The sequence below is a fragment of the Erinaceus europaeus genome, chromosome 1 (genome assembly GCF_950295315.1).
Source record: "Erinaceus europaeus chromosome 1, mEriEur2.1, whole genome shotgun sequence".
Classification (NCBI taxonomy): domain Eukaryota; kingdom Metazoa; phylum Chordata; class Mammalia; order Eulipotyphla; family Erinaceidae; genus Erinaceus; species Erinaceus europaeus.
This window is the reverse complement of record NC_080162.1, coordinates 184,250,624-184,272,455: the sequence shown is the minus strand read 5'-3', so window position 1 is coordinate 184,272,455 and position 21,832 is coordinate 184,250,624. Positions and strand designations below refer to the sequence as shown.

The 21,832-nt window shown below is 39.6% G+C and overlaps 1 protein-coding gene across 5 annotated transcripts in view; it reads left to right on the top strand.

Annotated features, from left to right (window-relative positions):
• SULF1 (sulfatase 1) overlaps nt 1-20,702 on the top strand; it is a 206,265-nt gene extending 185,563 nt beyond the window's left edge. For 4 of the 5 annotated variants that reach the window (XM_060200519.1, XM_060200502.1, XM_060200504.1 and 1 more), the window contains one exon: nt 18,320-20,702. In XM_060200519.1, coding sequence (XP_060056502.1) covers nt 18,320-19,125 — 806 coding nt within the window. In that variant the 3' untranslated portion in view covers nt 19,126-20,702. Of the gene's footprint in view, nt 1-822; nt 889-18,319 lie in introns of all 5 variants that reach the window. The other variant, XR_009552142.1, reaches the window with a different exon arrangement.
• The last annotated feature ends 1,130 nt before the right edge of the window (nt 20,703-21,832 follow it).

Sequence of the window (21,832 nt, the reverse complement as noted above, 5' to 3'; positions counted from 1 at the left end):
AAAATAATTTATAAAAAAGGGATTCTTGGGAGTGCGTGAAGAGAGGTTGGGAGAATTATTTTTCCCTGAGGTGCCTACACACTTTTTTTTTTTTTGGAGAGGCTTCATAGAAACTATAGACTTTTATGAAATGTAACAACTAAGGTACAAAAGGAGCGATGGGAAGGAATGGGGATTTTACAAGCATTCTAAAGTGGGAACTTCCTTGTTACTGGTCTTTAATTAATTGCCTTGGTGTTGAGAGGCAGTTGTGACATGATTCAGATGCTCTGTGGGACTGATGAGAAGGTGCTAGGGCTTGGAGACACTTAGAAAAGTCTTGATATAGTTTGAACTTCATAATTTTCTACTTTAGGCATGACCTCAGGTGGGGCTGTCAGTAATGTGATGTGTGGGAACAGAAAGAGCCTCTCCTTCCAACCTCTTTTGAAGGAAAACTGAGGCACTGAGTTACCAGCACCCTAGTGAATAAGTCAACTTGAGAGAAAAAAACTTCCACCAAAAGAGCATGAACATGGTTATCAGTCATACTGACTGAATTGTCTCAAAGAAGCAAAGCAAACCAGAGCACCCTGGTCACCCCCACCCCCAACCTCAATGTCCTTCCCACATGCTGAGCGGAGCTCTCAGATTCCTGCTTTCAGAATGCACCTCTCTAATCTGACAAGAAGCTAAGAGAGATTAGTTAGGAAAGGTGGTAGGGAAGCTATACGCAGACAAAGCAAGTGAAGCTGAACTTTTGATGACCATTTATAAATATTTTCTTTTTCTCTTCTTTCCTTTCCTTGTTCTACCCCCACCCCAACCACATGTCACCCCCAGCACACCTAAGACATAGCAGAAGAACTCCCTTGCAAGCTGGTCTCACCCAGGCTATGGGCTGATGAGGTAACACCCCACCTACCAGTTCCCTGGCAGTCACATTAAGATATGATCAAAGTGGGGCATTTTAAATGGACCTAATGCTAAATATTGACTTTAAGGTTACTTTATGGTGCATTCAATTTAATAGCTAAAGGATTTTCAGTTTGCCCTTCTTTTATTACAGTCATGACAGAGGGAAAAGGATATCTGAAGGTTATTTAAGACATATTCTGGTCAGAAACGAGTCAGAGTTTTTCTCTGTCACTTCATCCCTGGGCAGTGTTGAGCTGGAGAATATTTAACTATACTCTAGTCATAATTAAGCTGCAAACATCTGAGACTCTCCTCTTACCTAACCCCTGTCACCAGCACTAGGCAGGGCCAAATAAATCACTTTGGAGATCATTTTGACCCACCCTTGGTGCCTTTAGTTGTTGACAGACTCTCCATCCTCTTGATGTGACTATTGAAAGCCTGCATGTTGAATGACATAGTGGGTTTTTCTCTTTCTTTCTTTCTTTCTTTCTTTCTTTCTTTCTTTCTCTCTCTCTCTCTCTTTCTTTCTTTCTCTCTTTCTTCCTTTCTACCCTCCTTTCTTTCTTTCTTTCTTTCTTTCTTTCTTTCTTTCTTTCTTTCTTTCTTTCTTTCGTCCTTTCTAGATACCCTACCAAAGGACAAATCTAAGAATTGCTTTGGATAGCTCAAAATAACTCATCTTTTCAGAAACTGTTTCATAATGCAAACTGTCTTTCTTTTGTTTTATATAGGAAAGAGAGTAATTGAGGAAGAAGAGAGAGAGAGAGGGAGAGGGAGGCGGAGAGAGAGAGAGAGAGAGAGACCTACAGCACTGCTTCACTTCTCAAGAAGTTCCCCGCCTTCAGGCTCAAATCCAAGTTCTTGAGTAAGGTAACTTGTGCACTCAGCCAGGTGCACCACCACCCAGCTCCCACAAACTATTTCTCATCTGATTCCCACACTGAGGCAGAAGGTCATGGAACAGGGTTACTATGAACATTTGCTTATCACAGCTGGGAACTTGCTGAACACCACGTACTGTTTGATGTTCCTTTGCCGAGCCCTTGTATCCTGTTGGACTGGAAAGGAACAGCTGTAAAACAAGCTGTGTGGAATTGCTGGGAAAAGTTGCCTTCTTTGGAAGTGCGGGTATTTATCCTCCAATGATACTGTCATATCAGGGATTTCAGACACTTTCATGTCTTTTAAGATTTTGATTTTGTTGTTGTTGTTGTTTTTCTATTGCCACCAGGTCTATAGGTGGGGCTTGATGTCAGCACTGCAAATCCACTGCTCCCAGCAGCCATTCTTTCCATTTTGTTTGTTTGTGTTTTCCCCTTTCTTGTTTTACTTGACAGGACAGAACAAAATTGAAAGGGATGGGGAGATAGAGAGGGTGAGAGGAAGAGCAACACCTGCAGACCTGCTTTACCATTTGTGAAGTGTCCCCTGCAGGGAGCACGTGGAAGCTCGAACCCAGGTCCTTGCTCACAGCACTGTGTGCACTTACCTGGGTGTGCCGCCACCAGGTTTATTATTAATTATTATTGTTGTTGTTGTTGTTATTTTAGCAAACTGATTAAGATACGTACTAGTCATAACATTTGATTCCCAGAGACTTTGAGAGAAAAATGTTGAGTCAAACCTAAGCAATATAAAAGTTCAACTATTTTAGAAAATGTATCTTGCACAAGAGTAAGAATTTCTAAACTGCCTGGATGTGTCTCTTATCTGAGAGAGAAGAGGAAGTAGTAATAGGTGTAGGTGTGAGTTAGAAAGGAAGTGAAAGCAAGACCATTGAAGAAATGGGGAAAAATAGATATAGACAGTTACAGATATAAAGTCAGTTGACATCTGTGGCCTTGGGAGAGATGCTGCAGTGTCTAGTGGAGGGAAGGGGACACAGAACTCTTGGTGGTGGGAATGGCATGGAATTATACTCCTACTACTTTATAATTTTGTAAATCAGTATTAAACCACTAATAAAGAATTTATAAACTTCCTTCATCTTTGTAGATTTTCAAAAATTAGTCATTAGATTTAGTATTTAAAAGCCTTTCAAAAGCAGGTCAGTTTCCCCTATTCTACTTGACTTTTGTTTCATTTTGTTTCCTGCTGTGACATGTGCATATGGCAGGGGCAGCTAAAATGCTTTACTTACTGACTGTGGTCATCTCATTAGAAGAAGCTCACAGGTAAGGACACATCTCAGAAAGTGACCTTTTGACCCAGGAAATAATCTCTGGATTGAACTGAAAGCTCAAGTTTCTGCGTCACAGAATAGAATGGGATCATTGGGTTAATGGGGTATTTATTTTTTCCACAGTATATCAAAGTCGATGCCTTTACCATTTGACATCCAAGAAGAGTTCCTAACGGCTCTGGTGTGTGCCTGTTGGAGGTGTGGGACAGTCAGTTCTTAGTGACCATACACTGGCAAGGTTCCTTCCTAAGCCTTCAGTTCTATCCGTGTAGGCCAGCAGACCACATCAAACTCCAACCCGGCATCCATGTTTCTGCCCACCTTGCTTTTGCTTGTTTTGCATCTTCTCTTCTGTAGCAACAGCTCTTGGATTGTAGGTGGATGTGGGAGAAATGACTGTGTGTTGGAGGCTATACAGTATTGAGAAAATGGACATTAGAGCCTGATTGCTTTTGGTTAAATCCTAGCCTTGCTGATTAGAAGCTACAGCTAGATTCTGGCATATGGTGGGCCCCAATAAGTATGAGTAATATTAGTAGAGCAATATAATAAGGGGTACCAAACATTTCACACACATAAACAGCAGGTGAAAGAGAGTAATGGTAATATTATAGTTCCAATGAGTGTAACTTATTCATTTTTTTAAGTTTCTTTATTGGGGGACTGATGGTTTATAGTCAACAGTAAAATATAATAATCTGTGCATGCATAACATTTCCCAGTTTTCCACATAACAATTCAACCCCAACTAAGTCCTCCTTTGCCATTATGTTCCAGGAAGGACCTGAACCCTCCCCCTAACCCCAGAGAGTGTAACTTACATCCCTCAACTCCAGAGAGTATAACTTATGCAATATGTGTATGTCTCTCTCTCTCTCTCTCTCTGTGTGTGTGTGTGTGTGTGTGTGTGTGTGTGTGTGTGTGTGTGTTAATATCACCACTACCTTTATATTCACTCATTGTGAAGTTGTAGACAACTATCCAGGTGAAATTCCAAGTTTGGTGTTGAGCAGGGGAACCAGAACCTTCCATAGATGGATAGATGCTGTCTTGAAGAGTTTGACCCCCAAAGGGAATGGGGACCCAGAGGAAGCAAAGGAAGATAGAGAAAAGCTTTGTTCATGTTAGGCAAGGAAGTGAGGTGATACTCAAATTTCATCTTGAAGGCTGAAAGCTGACAAAATGATAATGACAAAATTAAAAAAATCACCTTGCGGAGGTGGGGGGGATCGAGTTAAGTGCATCAGGTTAAGTGCACATGGCTCAAAGTGTAAGGACCAGTGTTAGGATCCCAGTTTGAGCCCCCAGCTCCCCACCTGAAGGGAGGTCGCTTCACAAGCGGTGAAGCAGGTCTGCAGGTGTCTTTCTCTCCCCCTCCCTGTCTTCTCCTCCTCTCCCCATTTCTTTCTGTCCTATCCAACAACAACAACATCAATAATAGTAATAACCACAACAACAATAAAACAGCAAGGGCAATAAAAGAGGGAAAAATAGCCTCCATGAGCAGTAGATTTGTGGTGCAGGCACTGAGCCCCAGCAATAACCCTGGAGGCAAAAAAAAAAAAATCACCTCTTGGGAATAAGCACCAGCTTTCAGAAGGGATGTGATCTGCTGCTCTCTGTACAGGAAGCTGCACATTATGTGTGAGACCAGGGCAGAGGCCAGGCGGGAAAAGATGCAGAAGAAGTTGGTGCAAGTCAGACTGTGAAAATGTCCTTTCTACTTCTTAGGATACTGGCAGTTCTTGTAAATAATACTGCTCTAGGAAGAGTTGAAACTCCACTCATACACGATCTCTAAGCTGTCTATCTGTACAATGTAGCATGTTATAATGACACAGTCACATTTTTTATCTATTTTTATTTTTTATTTATTAAAAGGAAACATTGACAAAACCATAGGATAATAGAGGTACAACTCCACACAGTTCCCACTACCAGAAAGAACTCTGTATCCCATCCCCTCCCCTGATAGCTTTCCTATTCTTTATCCTTCTGGGAGTATGGACCCAGGGTCATTATGGCGTGCAGAAGGTGGAAGGTCTGGCTTCTGGAATTGCTTCCCCGCTGAACATGGGCATTGACAGGTCAACCCATACTCCCAGCCTGTCTCTCTCTTGCCCTAGTTGGACGGGAATCTGGGGAAGTGGGGCTCTAGAACACATTGTTGGGGTCGTCTGTCCAGAGAAGTCTGTTTGGTACCATGGTAGCATCTGGAACCTGGTGGCTAAAAAGAGAGTTAATATATAAAGCCAAACAAGTTGCTGACTAATCATGAACCTAAAGGCTGGAATAGTGCAGATGAAAAGTTGTGGGAGTCTCCATTTTGTAGATAACTGCCAGTCTCCTGCTCTTATTCAACTTTTGTAGTCCTTTCTTTGAAAAGTTCAGCTTTGGAGTGACTGAGGGAAGTATAATAGGAAGTAGGTGAGGAGGGTATCTAAGTCTAAGTAGATACTCTTTCATTATGAACTTTACACTGACTCACTACAGACTATTGTGTACTTTTTCTTTCAGATGTATCTTTTGCCCCAATTTATGGATACATGTGAACATGTGCTCTATCTCATGGGACCTGGTCTATATCTAGCTTTTGGGACTTTGTTAGGAAGTGAACCACATGGAATGGAATTAGAGAATCCTATGAAAGGAAAGGTCTCACTCAGTAATGAGGCTGAAGGGTTGTCATACCATGTTTGACATCTCTGGACACAGTCTGAAGTGAAGCATGCTGAGATGGTACTAGTTGTGTTGATTAGGTTGGGATCGGTGGATGCAATATCATTTGGCATGAATTGAGAGAAGCATACAAGAAAGTGAGTCCCACCCTAGAGGTTCCAGGACTGGGGGAAATATAGGCTCTATAGAGGAAGTGGGAGATTCCTGCTGTCTTAGGGTTTAAGAAGACAATAGATAGTCATTGCTATAATCACATCATTTGGCAATGGGTTAACTTTGAAATATCCCTTTGTTAGGATTTGCTGTATCACACACAACATCACCATACTTTATGTCCTTTGACATTATTTGTATAAAGCTGTGCCACCTGTTGCTTCTGTTCTCCCTGGTCTAAGCTATTAAGAGAGTCAACATATCAAAGACTCAGTCTGTGCTTTAAAAAGTTTGAGATATTCAATCAATTTTCCCCTCTCATATTAACTAAATAGTGATTTATATGACTACAAATTAATAGGAGTGTACATAAACACCATTCCCACCACAAAAAGACTGTGTCCCATCCCATTCCCCCATCCCCCCACCAGGAAGTTCGGAAGCCTAACTTCCACCCTCGCCCTCAACCCAGAGATTTTTACTTTGGTGCCCTACTCCAAATTCAGTCAAATCCTGCTTTGAGTTTCTCTTTCTGTTCTTCTTTCTCAATTTCTGTTTATGAGTGGGATCATCTCATACTCATCTTTGTCTTTCTGACTGAGCTCACTTAACATAATTACTTCTAGCTCCATCCAAGATGGATCAGAGAAGGTGGGTTCATTGTTTTTCATAGCTGTGTAGTATTCCGATGTGTATATATACCACAGTTTTCTCAGCCATTCATCTGTTGTGGTTTGCTTCCAGGTTTTAGCTATTATGAATTGTGCTTTTATGAACATAGGTTATGAACAACATGGTCATATTTTTTAAAAAGTGATAAAAGTGGTACCTAGAAACTGACTCTGCTTTAGACCTGAGCATGCTTTTGAATTTTCCTTCAAGGTTAGGACATACATGTGGTACTTTTAGGTAAAGTGGTTTTGTACTTTTATCTAATTTTACAGAAAGACTGTAAGAATAGTTGCAAGAAATTTTACTCCCATTTAGCTTATTGTCTTCACTTGTTCTTAAACTCTTCCCACATGCACATATACATATACATGCTTTTCTTCCCTGAGTTATTTTTGCAGGTATAATACCCTCTTTCAAACATAGCTTTACTAAAATCTAAGAACAGAAATAGTTTCTTACCAAAATTATATACATTTATTAAAATCAGGCAGTTTTTTTTTAAACATTCTTTTTTTTGCCTCCAGGGTTATTTCTGGGGATTGGTGCCTGCACTAAGAATCCACTGCTCCTGGAGGCTATTTTTTCCCTTTTGTTGCCCTTGTTTATCATTGTTGTTGTTGTTATTGTTGTTGTTGTTATTGGATAGGACAGAGAGAAATCGAGAAAGGAGGCTAAGAGAGAGAAGGGGAGAGGAAGACAGACACCTGCAGACCTGCTCCACTGCCTGTGAAGTGACCCCCTGCAGGTGGGGATCCTGGGGCTCAAACTGAGATCCTTATGCAGGTCCTTGTGCTTCACACCATGTGTGCTTAACCTGCTGCACTACTGCCCGCCCCCCATAAAATCAGGCGATTTCATATTGATGCAGTGGTATTACCTACTCCACAGTTCTTATTTCAAATGCTGCCAGTTACTGCAATAATGTCATATTTGTAGTTGGTTTTTTCCTCATCTGGGACCCACTCCAGAATCACTCAATGCAGGAAATTGTCATATTTTTATTTTCAGTCTCCTTCCATCTGGAATAGTTCCTAAGCTTTTCATTGTCACTCACAGCATTTTAAAGTTTACTGGCCAGTTATTTTGTAAAATATTCCTCAGTTGTAGTTTGTCTGATGTTTTCCCCCATGAGTGGATTGAAATCATGCATTTTTTAGAAGAGTTCAGCAAAAATAATATCCTATAGTGTGGATACCTTATCAGGAGCTCTATCACATCTATTTAATGGTATTATTTTAATGAACTGACTAAGGTGTGACTTACTAGAATTTTCCCTTGGGATATTTATGGTTTTTTATTATTATTAATGGTTTAATAATGATTAACAATACTGTAGAATAAAAGGGGTACAATTCCATACAGTTCCCACTACAAGAGTTCCATATCCCATCCTCCATCAGAAACTTTCTTTATCCCTCTGGGAGTATGGACCCAGAATCATTATAGGGTACAGAAAGTAGAAGGTATGACTTCTGTAATTGCTTCTCCACTTGTCATGGGTGTTGACAGGTCAGGTCAATCCATACCCCCAGAACATTTCTATCTTTCCCTGATGAATAGGACTCCGGAGAGGTGAGGTTCCAGACACACTGATGAGGTCGTCTGCCCAGGGAAGTCAGGATGGTATCATGGTGGCACCTTGGTAGCTGAAAAACAGTAAGATAAAAAGAAGAACAAATTGGGAGGGTCAGGCAGTAGCTCAGAGGATTAAGCACACATGGTGCAAAATGCAAGGACCGGTATAGGAATCCCAGTTCAAACCCCTGGCTCCCCATCTGCAATGGGGTCACTTCACAGGCAGTGAAGCAGGTCTGCAGGTGTCTGTCTTTCTCTCCCCCATCTGTCTTCCCTCCTCTCTTGATTTCTCTCTGCCCTATCCAACAGCAGCAGCAGTAACAACAATAATAATAATGACAACAATAAGGGTAACAACAAGGGCAACAAAATGGGGAAAATGGTCTCCAGGAGCCGTGGATTTATAGTGCAGGCATCGAGCCTCAGTAATGATCCTGGAGGCAAATAAATAAATAAATAAATAGAATTTTTTAAAAAAAGAGAAAAAAATCAGGACAAATTGTTTAATAACTAGGAACCTAAAGGTAAGACTAGAGTAGATGGAACTAAGGGCCTTCATTAGTAAAGATGCTAGGAAGTCTATTTTAGGTATATTCCATGGGGCCCATGACTTTACTAATTTTTGCCTGAGCCCAAAAGCTAACATGCCAGTGGGATAAAAGTATTATCTGGGGAGATAGTGTCAGAGTTGAGAATAGGACTAGAAAGCTGGATCAAGGCAGAAAATAGCTCCCAAATACAGGGAATATATATATATATATATATATATATATATATATATATATATATATATATATATATATATATATTACCGTTAACTGTTCATCTCATCAACCTGCTCTAGGGCCCATATCTATTCATATTTGTTGCTTACTAGATCAGTCCACTAGTTGTTGTAGGGATGTGTGATGCTTGCCTGAATCATTGTTATTATAATTGCAAAATGGTGATTTTTCCCCCTGTCATTCTGTTCTATAGCTTTTATTTTATTTTATTTTATTTATTTAAGAAAGGAGACATTAACAAAACCATAGGATAAGAGGGGTACAGCTCCACACAATTCTCACCACCTGATCTCCATATCCCATCCCCTCCCCTGATAGCTTTCCCATTCTCTATCCCTCTGGGAGTGTGGACCCAGGGTCGTTGTGGGTTGCAGAAGGTGGAAGGTCTGGTTTCTGTAATTGCTTCCCCACTGAACATGGGCATTGACTGGTTGATCCATACTCCCAGTCTGCCTCTCTCTGTCCCTAGTAAGGTGGGTCCCTGGGGAAGCGGAGCTCCAGGACGCATTAGTGGGGTCATCAGTCCAGAGAAGTCTGGTCAGCATCATGCTGCCATCCGGAACCTGGTAGCTGAAAAGAGAGTCAACATACAAAGCCAAACAAATTGTTGAACATCTGTTCTATATCTTAAGTGGCATACCACCATAGAGAAGAGATTTCCTATTTATTTATTTGTTTATTTATTTATTTATTATTTCCACCAGGATTCTCACTGGAGCTATATACCTGCACAACTAATCCACACTTGCAGCGGACATTCCCTATCCCTTTTTTCCCCCTTTTTCTCTTATTTGATAGGACAAAGAGAAATTGAGTGAGGGAGACAGATAGAGAGAGGAAGAAAAACCTCTTTCCCACTCATGAGCCTCCCCCACCATAGGTAGGAACCAGGGGCTTGAACCTGGGTCCTTGCTCATGGTAATGTGTGTGCTCTACCAGGTGCACCATTGCCTAGCCCCTACACCTATTTATTTACTCGTGGACATCAGTGTAGGTGTGTAGATACTCATTTTTATTCCAAGAATCTTTTTGCATAGAAGGTAATTTTCATATAAGCTCTTTAAATTTAGTTGGCGTTGTTTGGTTTTTGCTTAAAATGAATTTTTAGGAATGGAGAGATAGCTCACTCAGTCAAGTACACACTTTGTAAATGTGAGGCCCTGAGTTCAAGTCCTGACACCACATGGGAGCACCGAGGGATAGAGAATGAATGATGTAGCAATGCTGCGCTGTTTCTTCCTCACCCCACCCCCAAACACACACACACACACACACACACACACACACACACACTCACTCCATAAATCCAAGAATGAGAAGGAAAAATTGGGTCAAGGAAGCTTCTAACTAGTATTAGGGTACACATGCTAGATGGCTCCCCATCCTCTTTCAACCACTTCACAGAACTCCACTGTTCAAATGTAGCATTATTTACGCATTCAGTTGCTCGTTATGTCTAGACATTCCAGTGCTCTCATTTTGCAGTTACAGATACTGTCGCAATAGAATCTCACACAAATACATTTCCTGTTGTTTAGGCTACTGGTGGTGAGATTCCTGGATCAACAGGCAAATGCAGAGACAGACGTGTTAGACTCTGTCAAATTCCTCTCCATACAGGTGCTTGTCAATGTATGAAATGTCTTTGATTACTATCAAACTTTAGATATTTATTCCTTTTCCCGAAAGGAAAATAAATGAAATCTTAGTATGGTTGTAATGTTAATTTTTCTGATCAGTAAAATTCAGTGCGTTCTTGGAAACGTAAAGATCATTTTATGTATTTTTGCAGATTATGTGGTTCTATCTTAGTGCCCATTTTCATACCTTGTTTTTGAAAGAAATATCAAGAATTGATGTCTTTATCGATACTGAATCTTCTCTGAGAATAAAAAGATGTGTTTCTTTCTTTTTTATTTACTTTTTTATTAGTGATTTAAAAAATTATAAGACAAGGGGCCAGGTGGTGGTACACCTGGTTGAGTGATTCGAGCCCTCAGTCCCCACATGCAGAAGGAGAGCTTTATAAGTGGTGTGGCAGGGCTGCAGGTGTCTCTCTGTCTCCCCCTCTCTATCTCCACCTCCTCTCTCAATTTCTGGCTATCTCTATCCAATAAAAATAAAGATAATATTTTTTTAATTATAAGACAACAGAGTTATAATTCCCCACCTTTCCCACCACCAGAGTTCTGTATCCCCATTCCCTCCATTGAAAATTGTAGTTGTTCTCCCAAGGTCAGAGATGAGGCTTGAATATTATTTCTATAACTATAGTTATACATAGATTTACCCCCTTTTTTATAGCCTTGCCTTCTCTTCCTTTCTAAGTTACACCTACACATTACTACTTCCAAATACCCTTCTTTTTTTCCTCTCCTCTCTCAGGGTGCTGATGAAATTGAGATTTAGAGCTCTTTAGTCAATAATTCCCTAACACTTCTCCTCCTCTGGGAATATGGACAGAAAATAAAAAATGTGTTTAATCAAAGATACCTCTGGGTCTTCAGAAGTTTTTTTAAAAGTACTTTCTTCCGAGAGTTGGGCGGTGGTGTAGTGGGTTAAGCACAAGTGGCGCAAAGTGCAAGGACGGGAGTAAGGATCCCGGTTCAAGCCTCCGGCTCCCCACCTGCAGGGGGGTCACTTCACAGGCGGTGAAGCAGATCCGCAGGTGTCTGTCTTTCCCCCTCTCTGTCTTCCCCTCCTCTCTTCATTTGTCTCTGTCCTATCTAACAACGACATCAATAACAATAGTAATAACTACAACACAATGAAAAACAACAAGGGCAACAAAAGGGAAAATAAAGAAATATATAAAAGAAATGTTTTAAAAAGTACTTTCTTCCAGGTTAAGTTTACTCATAAAGTATCTATCTTCTTTGTTGCTGTCATAAGTAGGGTTTTCCTTCTACACCACAAACTTCTACCTGATTATTATTTGTGTTTATGAGGTCTGTTGGTCCCTGTATATCAGTTCTATGTCCTCTTACCTTGCATTTTAAGCTAATTTTATGATGAATGCTTTTTGGTTTCCCGTGTGTGTGTGTGTGTGTGTGTGTGTGTGTGTGTGTGTGTGTGTGTGTGTGTGTGTACAGAGTTTTCTTCTTTTCCAATCTGCTTGTCTCTAGATGACATCCCCTGACTTATTGACCAGTACTTCCAATATTATGTAACATTGTTCTTCATCTCAGTAAAAAACACTTCTTGAGATTTCAACGCTAAGTAGGAAGCTGCGTTTACCACTTACCTATACACATTTTTATGATGCTGAGGAAATAGTCTCTAATTATTATTTCCTTCGAGTATTTTTAGCACCAGTAAGTGTTCAAGTTGCTGAAAAGCCTTTCCTAGGGGCCTGGTGTTGGCACAGCCTGTCGAGTGCACCTGTCACCGTACGTGAGGACCTGGGCTCGGCCTCACTCCCTGCCTTCGTGGGGAGGCTTCACAAGTGCTCAAGTACTGCTGCAGGTTTCTCTCTGTCTCTAGCTCTTCCTTCCCTCTCAATTTCTATTTCTATTATAAAAAAATACATTTTTAAAAGCATCCTATTTTTTTGTGACAGGTGTGCTCAACCAGGTGCACCACTACCCAACCCCACATGAGACTCAAAAAACATCAAAATTTTTCAAAGGCCTTTTCCAGACTAAAGTGAGCTAGCCCTTCATTTCTAAAACATATTTCACTAGGAAATCATGATATTTTCATAAAGTTATACTGGATTCTCTTTTTGTTTGCACCAACATTCACTTTTAATTTCTGTATTAGTTTCTAGTTGTTAACAAACAAATAACCAAATACTATTGGACTCGGGGTGAGACACAGAACTCTGGTGGCAGGTGTAATATTAAACTATACCCTGTGATCTTATAATCTTATAAATCACTATGAAAGGGAGTCAGGGAGTGGCACACCTGGTTAAGCACTCACAGTGCACAAGGTTTAAGCCCCTGGTCCCCACCTGCATGGGGAGAGCTTCACAAGTGGTGAAGCAGCCCTGCAAGTGTCTCTCTCAGTCTCTCTCCCTCTCTACCTTACCCCTCCCCTCTCAATTTCTCTCTGTCTCTGTTTGATAATAAAATAAATAAATAAATCACTAATAAAAAATAGGAGAAAAATTGCTAGGGCTGAGGAGGCTGCATAATGGTTATAAAAGACTTTCATGCCTGAGGCTCCCAGGTTCAGTCTCTAGCACCACCTTAAGCCAGAGCTGAACAGGACTCTGTTAAAATAAATTACCAAAATAATTTAATACTAAGTTATCTATTCTAGGAAAGAATTTTACCATTGATTATTATAGCATGTTGCATCTAATGTCATGTGGTGTGAACTGTCCAGAGAATAAAACCTGCATAAAAATAATGATCATAAACATAAAAATAGCTACTGATATTTATTGACTAATAAATAGAATATCTAAGTGTTTTCTATGGACAATATCATCCAGTTTAACCCATATAATTGGTTCCTAGACGGTGGGAATTACTGACTATACTTATTTTCTAGATAAGTAAATAAAGGTATAAGAGGTTTAAATAACCTGCTTTTAAAAAAAATAAAAGGTATTTCATTGTTATCTTTTCCCTGATCATCAGTGACTTTGAGCATTTATTCATTCATGTATCTGTTCACCTTTGGATCTCTTCTTAGGAGAAGACTCTGCCCGGGTCTCCCCCTCATTTTTCCACCAGGTTGTGTGTCCTTTTATTGATGAGTTTGGTGAATTCTTTTTGCGTTTAGTTATTAGCCCTCTGCCCAGTGCATGCCACATAAAGATTTTCCCCACTCTGTGAGCTGTGTTTCTGTTATGGGGGTGATTCCTTTTGCAGGGAAGAAGCTTTTCAAGTTGATGTAGTCCCATTGGTTTATGTTTGCTTTTGTTTTCATTGCAGTTGTATTTGAATCAGATAAGATATTTCTAAGACTTACAATGAAAAGATTTCTGCCTATGTTTTCTTCTATATAATCAATGCTTTCTGGCTTAACATCTAAATTTTTGATCCACTTTGAGTTTACCTTTGGATATGATGACATGTGGTGATCCAGTTTCATTCTTCTACAGATTTCAACCCAGCTTTCCCAAACCCATTTCTTGAATAGATTCTCCTTTGTCCGTTTGATGTTTTAGACTCCCTTGTCAAAAATTAGGTGTCTGTAGCTATAAGGGCTAATTTCTAGGCTCCTAATTCTATTCCATTGGTCTGTGTGTACAGGGCATTTTGATTATACTGGCTCTGTGGTATGTTTTGCTCTTTTCTTTCAGGATTGCTTTTGCTCCCCTAGGTATTTTCTATAAACTTTCGTATCTTTTGTTCTACTCTCTTTTTTAATTTTTTTATTATCTTCATTTATTTATTGGATAGAGACAGCCAGAAACTGAGAGAAAGAGGGGAGATAGAGAGGGCAAGAGGCAGAAAGACACTTGCAACACTGCTTCATCACTCGCAAAGCTTTCCCCCTGCAGGTGGGGACCAGGGGCTTAAACCCAGACCCTTGAGCATGGTAACATGTGCACTCAACCTGGTGTGCCACTACCCAGCCCCTTGTCTTGCTTTCTTGAAGCAATTTGGTGGGATCTTGATAGGGATTGCATTAAGTCTGTATATGGCTCTGAGTAGAATAGTTATTTTGATGATGTTAATTCTTCCAATCCATGAGCATAGGATGTTTCCATTTCTTTGTATTCTATTTCCTTGAAAAGTGTCTCATAGTTTTAAGTATAAAGTATAAGTATAAAAGTCCCTTGTTAGATTTATCCCTAGATATTTGATTGCTTCTGCTACTATGGTGAATGGAATCGATTTCTGGATTTCTTCTAGCTTGGTGTTTGCATAGAGAAATGCCACTAATTTTTGTATGTTAATTTTGTAGCCTGCCACTGCACTATATTGCTTAGTAATTTCCAGGAATATCCTTCTAGATTCTTTTGGACTTTCTATGTATCATATCATCTGCAAACAATGACAGTTTGACTTCTCTTCTGATCTGTATCCCTTTCATCTCCTTCTCTTGCCTGATGGCTATGGCTAGGACTTGCAAGACTATGTTGAATAGAAATTATGAAAATTTACATTTTCCTTTTCTCCTCAAAGATGTTTAATAGATTTGGCAGTATATGTCTTTCCATCACCTATATTCTACAGGCCTTGTCTGTCTTACCTGTGTTGGAAATGTGTACCTCCTATTATGTTTGTGTGTACTTTTAAAAAAATATTTATTTATTTATTTATTCCTTTTTGTTGCCCTTGTTGTAGTTATTATTGTTGTCATTGTTGGATAGGACAGAGAGAAATGGAGGGGGCAGGAAGACAGAGACGGGGAAAGAAAGACAGACACCTGCAGACCTGCTTCACCTCTTATGAAGTGACTCCCCTGCAGGTAGGGAGCCGGGGGCTTGAACCGGGATCCTAATGCTGGTCCTTGTGCTTTGTGCCACGTGCGCTTAACCCGCGGCGCTACCGCCCAACTCCCTGTATGTACTTTCAATTGCTTTATTCAGTTTTATTTTTATTTTTCTTTATAATGATAGGTATTCCCACTTAGTAAAATCTGTACTTTTGTCTCTTGATTGCTTTTGAAATTAGACATTTTTACAGTCCCTTATTTATTTTGTCTTGTGTTATCTCGCCTCATTTGATCAGCTTTAATGATGCTTTTTGATTTCTAACTGTTACTTGAACAGAAGACCCTTGGTTCATTTTCATACTCTACTCTGATGTGAGATGGATGGTTTTCACATCCTCATTTGCTTGACCAGGAGAAATTTAACTTACTTGACAGAGTTATGATATTTTTTTTAATTTAATTGTTTACTTTGGTGAGAGCATATACATAAAATAATGCATTTTCAGTTTTTATCATTTCTATAATGATTTCATAGAGAATCAGACTGCTTTATTTCACGGATTTGAAATATTTACAAAATTCCTAGTTTAAGCAGATCTTTTTCTTTCAATGTGACAAATACACTTTTTTTTCCTTTCAGTAGTGACACGGATTGTGTGTCCTGCAATTTTTTTTCCCTTTCAGAGCCTGAAATGCATTCCTTTTATTCCATGTTTTCTTTGTCATCCAATTTTCAAAAGAAAAATTCCTTTGGGTCCTTTCCTCTCTGAAAACAAAGACTGATCCCTGGGTTCATGCACACTTCTAAGTCTCTTCCTTATTGTCAAGACTGTAATGACTGGACTCTTTTCTTTTCTGTTATTTCTAGCTTTATTTTTATATTTTATTGTTGATTTAATATTGATTTACAAAATTACATGTCAACAGGAGTATAATTGTATACCGTTCCTACCACCAGAGTTCTGAATCCCCAGTCCCTCCAAGACATATTTCTCCTAAGGTTGCAGGCGTGGCTTAACCATCATCTCTACAACTATCTATCTACATTTGTACATAACTGCCTTCTTTTTATTCTAGGTCTAGTCTTCTCTTCCCCTCCAAGCCACACATAAGTCTACTGCTACATCCAGATGTCCCTCCCCCAACCCCTCGGGTCTCAATGGAGCTGGAGTTCAGAGCCCTTCTTATCCTTTTCCTCCTATAATTCTCCCCCACTGGGAGTATGGGTCAAAATTGTTTGGGGGGGGGGTGCAGAAGGTAGGAATTCTGGCTTCTGTAGTTGGTTCTCCACTAGACATAGACATTGGCAGGCCGATCCATTCCCCCAGCCTGTTTATATCTTTCCCTAGGGGGACTACCAGACTCTTTAAAACAAAACAACAATAACAACAACAAAAAACCCCACATTTTTTATTATTTTTATTTATTGGATAAAGACAGCCAGAAATTGAGAGGGATAGGGGGCATACAGAAGGAGAGAGATAGAGAGACACCTGCAGCACAGCTTCACCTCTTGCAAAGCTTTCCTTCTGCAAGTGGGAACCAGGGGCTTGAACCACCACTCAGCCCTTATACATTTTATGCTTGTGTTCTTTCCAGTGAGAGTTTCAAATCAATTTTTGGTTCCACCCTCATTGCCAATATCTCTCACTATTTTCCCTTTTCCCTTTTCCTACAATTTCTCCCAGGATCTGTGCTCAAAGTGTGACATACAGCTCTACTGGGAATAGCTACTAACTTTTTTTTTTTTTTATGTACAGGTGATTTGGAGATTGTAGAGTTTTCTATCTTCTCGTTACACTGAGGGTGTGTATTCTATGTAGTCTTTGCTGATCTTCATTTCTCTGTGGGCAGTTCACTACACCAATCTAGTTCACCTTTTTCTAAATAGTATTCGGGCACAACTGGAAGAAAGATATTTTCTATGGGACTATAGTCATCTTGGTGAGACAGAAAGAACTGAGAAAGCTGATATATTCTTTGCACTTTGAAGACCACTCAAAGGTTGTTTTTTCTAGGAAATAAAGCTTTTAGGGCAAAAAAGAAAAAAAAAACTTAGAAACAGATCCAAGCATTTGATTTGAAGAATTTTTCTTTATTTTAATGAATGTATATTAACCCAATGCATAATACCATTCCTGCCACAAAGATCTGTGTTCCTATCCCCTATAGTGAAGCTGAAAATCTATTCTCACCCTCCACCCAGAGTTTTTTTGGTGCAGTACTCCAAACCCAGTTGAATTCTGCTTTGTGTTTCCCTTTCTGTTCTTCTTTCTCAACTTCTGTTCATGAGTGGGATCATTCTGTACTCATCTTTCTCTTTCTGACTTATCTCACTTGATTTGAAGAATTTAATTTCGCTAAGTTTGCTTTGATAGTGAATGATGGAGTCCAAAATAAAATACTAAGCATTGTCTATTATATAAAGCACTTTCAAATCTGTCAGTCACCCAGCAGCTCAATGAATAGTTAAGTTTGATCACACATCTATTTCCACCCCATGTATATATATGGAGAGAGATGGAGCAAGAGAGAGAAGGAGAGAGAGAGAGAGATCATAGTGCTGCTCAGCTTATAATATGATAGTGCCGTAGACTGAGTCTGGGGTCTCTGGGATCTCCTACTTGCAATTCCTGTGCTCTAACACTAAACTGTCTCTCTGACTCCACTTTAACAGACAGAGAAACAAGACTCAGAGACTCACTGACACACTGTCCTGCTTGCATTTTCTATTTCAAAAGCTGATTGGAATATAGTCGGAAAGAAAATGGTAGTACGGTGCATTTCCAGGTTCAGCCTTGCCTACTCCTTGAAGTGTGTCTGCATTTGATCCAATTTTTGGTTATTACTCACTATCATAACCTAAAGCCACTCCTAACTAGCGCACTACCACTACTAGGGAGAAAGGAGTTTTTAGTGTTATATTCAAAATTGAATAGTTCTGTAAAAGCAATGAAAGTTGTTTGTCCAACAAACGAGAAATGTTTTCCAAATGTTCTCCACTAATGCTTCACTTTCATATCTTGATTCACAGAGGACAGTTATGGGATGGATGGGAAGGTTAATCTGCCCAATCTCACTGCAGATGTCAACTGGCAAGGTCTGGAGGACTTATACAGTGTGAACGAAAGCATCTATGAGTACAGACAAAACTATAGACTTAGTCTGGACGACTGGACTAACTACTTGAAGGATGTAGATAGAGTATTTGCACTGCTGAACAGCTACTATGAGCAAAATCATACCAATAAGACTGACCCTGCTCAGCTGGATGGGTTCCTGGCTTTATCTGCTGAGCTGTCTGTGCCAGTCGAGATGGCCTCCGCTGAGTCAGCTGAAGACCCAATGCATATGGCTGGGGAAACACCTCACTTGACCTTGCCAGCTGACCTTCCAACCCTGCACTTGAACCAACTAATATTCAGTCCGGAGAGTAAACTTGAATGGAGTAACGACATCCCAGAAGTTACTGCGTTGAATTCTGAACACTGGAGGAATCATAAAACTGAGACGTGGATGGTGCAAGAAGAAATGAATCACCTTGAAACAGATTTCAGTGGCCATGACATGACAGAACTCGTGCTCCAGTCCAGCCCCGGGCTACAGAAAGAATTTTCCCAGGATGGTGGTCCAAACGAAGATGTTTCCGAAGGTGGTCTGTTTCTCCCTGTGCATTCTGGTGTTGATTCTACTCGCCTGAGGACCAGTGTGTCCACCATGAAACAGCTTATTAACTCCAGCAGTGAGGACAGGATTTCAAATGAGGTGGAGAAAGACCACAAAAGACAGGACTTCCAGAGCCAGGAAGGCAGTGCCTCCTTTCCACTCTCCTCTGATTAGGTGAAATTACTACTCTGCCCTCAACACAGTATTTTTTTTTTTAACTTCTTTTCTCTTTCTTTCTTTTTCTTTTCTTTTCTTTCTTTCTTTTTTTTTTTTTTTTTTTTTAGTAATAAAGGCAATCACAACAACAAACATTCCAAGCTGCCGTAGTAGAGATTAGTGTGCATGTGAAAGATACCCATACAGGACTATTGTTATTCACTATCTGCCAAGAGTAGAAAGGTGGGCTTGTGCTTATCCATTTGCTTTTTGGGGGGCCACTAAGACAGTATTACCTTTCAAAAGCTGTAGGCCACACGCATATATAAACGTTATCCAATCAAGATAGCTAGAATTGTGCCTTTCTGAGTGTCAAAACCTGACATTCTCAATGAAGACCTTTAACACAGTTTTCCACTGCCTCCATAATGTGGTCTGGATTCCTTTGCAGCCACTGGAATTTTTCAGTGTCATCATTTTTGGTTCAGTGATTTTTGCACTTTGAGATCAGAATGCCATATAGTCTTTGTTTTGTCCTTGCCTTGTCAATAGTCTCACTGCTTATGGTAGTGCGACAACGTGAGAGACACCGTTCTCCCCCAGGGGATGACACACAGTATGGATGTCATATTGTTGAGTATATGCTTTTGCCAGGAAATATTGCATGTGTTTTACCTCGACTTGCTAAAACTGATTAGCAGAAAGGCATGACTAATGATGTTGGCAGTAAAAATAAATAAATAAGCAAAGCAAAGGTTGCCTGCTCTCTCTGTACCTGGTCCAAGAGTGTCCATCAAATGCTTAAGATTGCTAAATTTTTATTTTCTTAATAAGTGAAAAAGACTGGGAAAAAAAAAAACACATTTGTTTTTCTTTCTTTTGTTTTCTTGACCTGGATTCATTGTTTCAACATTGAGCTTCAATGCTGGGAAAAATATGTTTAGTTTTGAATTTATGCAAGAAATTTTTATTTGGCAAAACAAACTTGTGAATATTTCATAATTTAAACACACCATATGTGTTGTGTGATTATTTTTAAGGCCTTCACAAAGTTCTGCTTTTTTTTTTCAAAGGCATCATTCAAAACTGCTTTAGAAAATCTGTGTCCTTGAAAATATTCTAGTCATGAATTATATTTTTGAATACCAGCAGAGAGATTACCTCATTGAGAGTTGTCAGTAGTTGAATCAACTCCCCACAGTTATTTTTGTAGCTTAACAGTGCTTCTCTTTCAATTTTAGATAATTCAAATACATAAGTAAATTGGTTTCTTTAAGTGTTTAAGACAAACTCTTTTAAAGAAAATTTAATGTGTTATAGCTGACTCTTTGAAAACTTTAAGTCTTTATCATAGAATATGTACATATGTTAAAATTAACTAGTTCGTTATCAGATGTGTGCGTACCGACTGAATGACAAAAAATCATATTTATGGTCATGAATGCTGTGCTTTGTAAAAAGGTCTCAAGTTACTAGGAAACATACTGTGCTTTTTTAATCTTGTGTAATATTCCATGATACTTTTATAGAACAATTCTGGCTTCAGGAAAGTCTAGAAGCAATATTTCTTGAAATAAAAAGGTGTCTAAACTTTATTTGTTTCAGATAAATGAATTTACTCAAGTTTTTGGTACAACTCCTTACCCCCTTCAAAAAAAAAACAAAACTGAGTCCTGATTCCAATCGATCATTTGACTTCAGTTCACTTAATTCATTGATAGTCTATTGGCCATATCTGTAATACTGACCCCAAATCAGTGTGTTATAGAATGTTCTCAGATCAATGATTTCAACACAGACTGCCTCGCTGCGGTCAGAAAAGTTATGACAGAGCAAACACCAAGTTCGTTTTCTGAACACGCTGCTTAGATGGTTGGTTTCTCAGAGCCCACAGCTGGTTTAATTTCCTACTCGCTATCTTGACATTTTTAACAATCTCCGAACAACAGATCCCACTTTTTCATATTACAACAGGCCCACAAATTATGGAGCTGTTCCTGGGCATCACAAATGGAATTTTCCAAAGCAAAAAGACAATCATACCAAAGGCAGTTTAGGTCATGTGGACCGTGAACTTTAATGGATACCTAAACTACTCTCCAAGACCTCAAATTCTTACAGGCAAACTATACACTTCTTTCTGCTCCAGATCACCCAAGGAGCTTTTTCTTTCCAGGTAGAGATCCTAATAGTCAGTGAGCTGTTCAGAGAACAGATGATTAATAATCTGTAGGGGCAGGGGAGAAGAGTATGGTGGGGGTAGGGGGATTGCCTGCCAAGTCATTCTTCAGATAATTGAGAAAACTATCTGTATTAGTTTGCAAGGACGGCATAAGAAAATACTGCAGATTGGAAGGCACAAACAACAGAAGTTTATTTTCTCACAGTTCCAGAAACTGGAAATACAGAACTGAAGTATTAGTGGGTTTGGTTATCTTGAGGGCTCCTTCTTTACCTTGCAGATGCTCTCTCTCCTTTGTGTCCTCACATGGCTTTTTCTCTAGGACTGAGTAGCCCTAGTAATGCCTCTAATCAGTCCCCTTGGATTATGATCCATCTCCCACCTGCCACACCCCACAAACTCATTTAACATTATTTTATTTTATTCATTATTATTATTATTATTACCTCCAAGGTTATCGCTGGGGCTCAGTGCCTGCACCAGGAATCCACTGCTCCTGGAAGCTAATTTTTTTTCCCTTTTGTTGCCCTTGTTGTTTTATTG